At 47.1% G+C, this 6,000-nt stretch overlaps 1 protein-coding gene across 2 annotated transcripts in view; it reads left to right on the top strand.

The window, feature by feature from the left end:
* prkcab (protein kinase C, alpha, b) overlaps positions 1-6,000 on the top strand; it is a 215,227-nt gene that overhangs the window by 199,304 nt on the left and 9,923 nt on the right. For both annotated transcript variants that reach the window (XM_031814324.1, XM_031814325.1), the window contains 4 exons: positions 1,068-1,159; positions 1,415-1,477; positions 2,485-2,623; positions 4,773-4,853. In XM_031814324.1, coding sequence (XP_031670184.1) covers positions 1,068-1,159; positions 1,415-1,477; positions 2,485-2,623; positions 4,773-4,853 — 375 coding nt within the window. The remainder of the gene's footprint in view (positions 1-1,067; positions 1,160-1,414; positions 1,478-2,484; positions 2,624-4,772; positions 4,854-6,000) is intronic.

The raw sequence follows: 6,000 nt of genomic DNA, 5'->3' as shown, positions 1-6,000 counted from the left end.
ATTAATAGGAGGCTGTGGTTCAGGTAGTACAGGTATTAATAGGAGGCTGTAGGTCAGGTAGTACAGGTATTAATAGGAGGCTGTGGGTCAGGTAGTACAGGTATTAATAGGAGGCTGTGGGTCAGGTAGTACAGGTATTAATAGGCTGTGGGTCAGGTAGTACAGGTATTAATAGGAGGCTGTAGGTCAGGTAGTACAGGTATTAATAGGAGGCTGTGGGTCAGGTAGTACAGGTATTAATAGGAGGCTGTAGGTCAGGTAGTACAGGTATTAATAGGAGGCTGTGGTTCAGGTAGTACAGGTATTAATAGGAGGCTGTAGGTCAGGTAGTACAGGTATTAATAGGAGGCTGTGGGTCAGGTAGTACAGGTATTAATAGGAGGCTGTGGGTCAGGTAATACAGGTATTAATAGGAGGATGTGGGTCAGGTAGTACAGGTATTAATAGGAGGCTGTAGGTCAGGTAGTACAGGTATTAATAGGAGGCTGTAGGTCAGGTAGTACAGGTATTAATAGGAGGCTGTAGGTCAGGTAGTACAGGTATTAATAGGAGGCTGTGGGTCAGGTAGTACAGGTATTAATAGGAGGCTGTGGACCAGGTAGTACAGGTATTAATAGGTGGCTGTGGTTCAGGTAGTACAGGTATTAATAGGAGGCTGTGGGTCAGGTAGTACAGGTATTAATAGGAGGCTGTGGGTCAGGTAGTACAGGTATTAATAGGAGGCTGTGGGTCAGGTAGTACAGGTATTAATAGGAGGCTGTGGGTCAGGTAGTACAGGTATTAATAGGAGGCTGTGGGTCAGGTAGTACAGGTATTAATAGGAGGCTGTGGGTCAGGTAGTACAGGTATTAATAGGAGGATGTGGGTCAGGTAGTACAGGTATTAATAGGAGGCTGTGGGTCAGTCACTACAGAGGTGTTCTATTAACACTACATCCTGCCTTTCAGCTTTTGTGAAGGTTTATTTGATGTTGATGACTCTCTCTCTCCCTCGCTCCATCTCTGTCATCTCTATCTCTCTCCATCTCTGTCATCTCTATCTCTCTCCATCTCTGTCATGTCTCCTAGGATCGTCTGTACTTTGTGATGGAGTATATTAATGGAGGGGACCTCATGTACCACATTCAGCGAGTGGGCAAGTTCAAGGAGCCACAGGCAGTGTAAGTTACAGTCTGTTGTCACTGGCTATAGCCCCAGCCATACATATAGACCTAGCTCACCTATAAGACAGGTTTAAAGTCAATAGTGCACAGCATCTATATCCTCAAAGTCAGCTCTCTGTAAATGGATGTACTGTATTATCAACCTGGTATTATACCTTTCTGTAACATCTACTGTTTTGAAAAATCATCACACTTTTCAGATATCTACATGCTTTTCCATGTTTCTAAGTGATCATGTTGTTGTCATTGTAGGTTCTATGCTGCAGAGATCGCTGTGGGCCTGTTCTTCCTGCACAGAAAGGGTGTTGTATACAGGTGGGTGTGAAAGTCTCCCTGGAGGAACCATATTCATCTCTACACTGGTTTGGGGATTTCCTTATCCGGTGTAGTGTAGAATTAGTCTCACACTGAAATACAAAACACATCAGGGACAACTACAGTGTTCTTGAGAAACTGTGGTGACACAGGGAGTAACTGCTGTTTGTGAAAGCTGAGTATTGAGCTGCAACTTTGCCTGGCTTGTTTATAATAGCTGTATTTGAACTATATCTGCATGCTGAAAAAGTTCGCTTAGAAGGTTCTATAAATACAGACTGGGAGACTCATTGTAGAGGTAGTGAGATAAAAGAAGGAGAAGTACAGGGAAGATGAAGAAAGAGAGAAAGAAAAGAAGAGCCAAGGCTAAGAGAGGTACAGTTGAAGTGGGAAGTTTACATACATTTAGGTTGGAGTCATTAGAACTCGTTTTTCAACCACTCCACAAATTTCTTGTTAACAAACTATAGTTTTGGCAAGTCAGTTAGGACATCTACGTTGTGCATGACACAAGTCATTTTTCCAACAATTTACGCAGAGTGAAAGTAAATGAACAGGCAAAGGAGCAGAAAGACGCCAGAAAGTAAGGTAGGTGCGAAGGAATGGTGAAAAGAGGCTGGCTGATGTAGGTCCACAGCTGATTAGAGGCCAAAGAATGATTGTCTGTTGTAGTGTTTTAGTGTGTTGAATGCGTGTTGAGGGACAGAAAAACAGGATAATTTAAGGCAAAATATTGATGTTTTTCAAATGTTTTCAGCCTCCCTCTGATCTTCTGCCTCCTTCAGAAAGAACAAACAGTAATAATTCAGTCAACAACACGCCAGCTCCGTAATCTAATGACAGCTGACACAATTAAAATAAGAATATGTTCTTAACTGACTTGCCTAGTAAAATAAAATAAAATAAAAAATTGTCCTTTCACTGTCTCTCCAACTCCCTTTCTTTCTCTCTGTTTATGTCTCTCTTGCTCTTTATCTCTCTCCCTTTCTTTGATCCCTCTATCACAGGGACCTCAAATTGGACAACGTGATGCTGGACTCTGAGGGCCACATTAAGATAGCAGACTTTGGCATGTGTAAGGAGAACATGTATGAAGGCATGGTCACACGCACTTTCTGTGGTACCCCCGACTATATCGCCCCAGAGGTGAGGACCATGGGGTGGGGGGGGGGGGGGCTGAGGGGAGAGACTGGGGGCGAGAGATTGAGGGGAGAGACTGATGGGGAGAGACTAATGGGGGAGTCTGAAGGGAGAGACTGAGTGGGAGAGACTGAAGGTAGAGATTGAGGGGGAGAGACTGAGTGGGAGAGACTGAAGGTAGAGATTGAGAGGGAGAGACTGAGGGGGAGAGACTGTCACTTCTCGTTACTGTGACGAGGAATGGATGCCCATACAGCACATGCTCATACATGTCCCTGTGGTTTGGCGGTAGAGCTGCTTCCTGTCTTGTCTGCTTGAGGGGGTGACAGGTGGTAGAGCTGCTTCCTGTCTTGTCTGCTTGAGGGGGTGACAGGTGGTAGAGCTGCTTCCTGTCTTGTCTGCTTGAGGGGGTGACAGGTGGTAGAGCTGCTTCCTGTCTTGTCTGCTTGAGGGGGTGACAGGTGGTAGAGCTGCTTCCTGTCTTGTCTGCTTGAGGGGGTGACAGGTGGTAGAGCTGCTTCCTGTATTGTCTGCTTGAGGGGGTGACAGGTGGTAGAGCTGCTTCCTGTATTGTCTGCTTGAGGGGGTGACAGGTGGTAGAGCTGCTTCCTGTCTTGTCTGCTTGAGGGGGTGACAGGTGGTAGAGCTGCTTCCTGTATTGTCTGCTTGAGGGGGTGACAGGTGGTAGAGCTGCTTCCTGTCTTGTCTGCTTGAGGGGGTGACAGGCGGTAGAGCTGCTTCCTGTCTTGTCTGCTTGAGGGGGTGACAGGTGGTAGAGCTGCTTCCTGTCTTGTCTGCTTGAGGGGGTGACAGGTGGTAGAGCTGCTTCCTGTCTTGTCTGCTTGAGGGGGTGACAGGTGGTAGAGCTGCTTCCTGTCTTGTCTGCTTGAGGGGGTGACAGGTGGTAGAGCTGCTTCCTGTCTTGTCTGCTTGAGGGGGTGACAGGTGGTAGAGCTGCTTCCTGTATTGTCTGCTTGAGGGGGTGACAGGTGGTAGAGCTGCTTCCTGTATTGTCTGCTTGAGGGGGTGACAGGTGGTAGAGCTGCTTCCTGTCTTGTCTGCTTGAGGGGGTGACAGGTGGTAGAGCTGCTTCCTGTATTGTCTGCTTGAGGGGGTGACAGGTGGTAGAGCTGCTTCCTGTCTTGTCTGCTTGAGGGGGTGACAGGTGGTAGAGCTGCTTCCTGTATTGTCTGCTTGAGGGGGTGACAGGTGGTAGAGCTGCTTCCTGTCTTGTCTGCTTGAGGGGGTGACAGGTGGTAGAGCTGCTTCCTGTATTGTCTGCTTGAGGGGGTGACAGGTGGTAGAGCTGCTTCCTGTATTGTCTGCTTGAGGGGTGACCGGTGGTAGAGCTGCTTCCTGTATTGTCTGCTTGAGGGGGTGACAGGTGGTAGAGCTGCTTCCTGTATTGTCTGCTTGAGGGGTGACAGGTGGTAGAGCTGCTTCCTGTATTGTCTGATTGAGGGGGTGACCGGTGGTAGAATGTTCTTTCCTCATTTCTGCACATGCTGTGTTTTATCCCTCACTACATGTAAGAATTGAATCTCATTTCACGTCTATGGCAAAAGCCATCACAGCTCAGTTACTATTTAGCTGCGCGTGTGTGTGTGTGTGTGTGTGTGTGTGTGTGTGTGTGTGTGTGTGTGTGTGTGTGTGTGTGTGTGTGTGTGTGTGTGTGTGTGTGTGTGTGTGTGTGTGTGTGTGTGTGTGTGTGTGTGTGTGTGTGTGTGTGTGTGTGTGTGCTTGTTTATGCATCCAAGTGAGCATGTGTGTGTGCGAGCGCAAGAGCTTCTGTGTGTTTCTGTACAATGTGTGTGGGTGGACATGTGGACTGGTAAATTGGATGGTAGGAAAATAGTCCTTTGTTATGGCAGATATACATAGCCCACTGTAATAACGGTGGGTGGTGTGGTGGAAGTTTAGAAGAGAACAATCCTATGTGCTGCTACTGCTGTTAACGTAGCTCAGAGCAGAGTAACTGTCCTTGACTGAAATTGCAGGCAGAGCAAACCTGGGTAAATATGAAAATCACATGGGTTGCAGTGGTTCCCACATGCTGGTCCCACAATGGAATAGTGGGTGTGTTTGGGTTGGGCTTCCAGCAGCATATTATTAATGTAATGCGGCTCTTTCACCTTTCTCTCCTCTCTCCTGACAGATCATTGCATATCAGCCCTATGGGAAATCAGTGGACTGGTGGGCTTATGGGGTTCTCCTCTACGAGATGCTAGCAGGACAGGTACGTGCAGTAGTATATTTGTCAGATGGAAGTCTATTGTTCAATAGATCAAATATGGCCTCATGTTATGAGTCCATATTTCACAGCATCCTATAGCCTATATATATATATGGCTCCAGGTCATCTACAAGACCCTGCTAGGTAAAGTCCCCCCTTATCTCAGCTCGCCAGCAGCAAGAGCGACATCATTGATGTATACATAGAAAAGAGTCGGCCCGAGAATTGAACCCCGTGGCACCCCCATAGAGACTGCCAGAGGTCCCTCCAATTTGACACACTGAACTCTATCAGAGAAGTAGTTGGTTAACCAGGCGAGGCAATCATTTGAGAAACCAAGGCTATTGAGTCTGCCAATAAGAATGTTGTGATTGACAGAGTCGAAAGCCTTAGCCAGGTCGATGAATAAGGCTGCACAGTAGTGTCTCTAATCGATGGCAGTTATGATAACGTTTAGGACTTTGAGCATGGCTGAGGTGCACCCATGACCAGCTCTGAAACCAGATTGCATAGCGGAGAAGGTACGGTGGGATTCGAAATGGTCGGTAATCTGTTTGTTAACTTGGCTTTCGAAGACCTTAGAAAGGCAGGGTAGAATAGAGTTTAGGTCTAGAGTGTCTCCCCCTTTGAAGAGGGGGATGAGCGCGGCAGCCTTCCAATCTATGGGAATCTCAGACGATACGAAAGAGAGGTTGAACAGGCTAGTAATAGGGGTTGCAACAATTTCGGCAGATCGTTTTAGAAAGAGATGGTCCAGATTGTCTAGCCCGGCTGATTTGTAGGGGTCCAGATTTTGCAGCTCTTTCAGAACATCAGCTATCTGGATTTGGGTGAAGGAGAAGTGGGGGAGGCTTGGGTGAGTTTCTGTGGGGTGTGGAGGGCTGTTGATCGGGGTGGGGGTAGCCAGGTGGAAAGCATGGCCAACCGTAGATAAATGCTTATTGAAATTCTCAATTATAGTGGATTTATTGTTGGTGACAGTGTTTCCTAGCCTCGGTGCAGTGGGCAGCTGGGAGGAGGTGCTCTTATTCTCCATGGACTTTACAGTGTCGCAGAACGTTTTTGAGTTTGTGCTACATTATGCAAATTTCTGCTAGAAAAAGCTAGCCTTAGCTTTCCTAATTGCCTGTGTATATTTGTTCCTAACTTC

This window comes from Oncorhynchus kisutch, unplaced genomic scaffold (assembly GCF_002021735.2).
Source record: "Oncorhynchus kisutch isolate 150728-3 unplaced genomic scaffold, Okis_V2 Okis06b-Okis10b_hom, whole genome shotgun sequence".
Lineage (NCBI taxonomy): Eukaryota > Metazoa > Chordata > Actinopteri > Salmoniformes > Salmonidae > Oncorhynchus > Oncorhynchus kisutch.
Note: the sequence above shows the minus strand (reverse complement) of the source record. Positions and strands in the feature narration are given on the sequence as shown.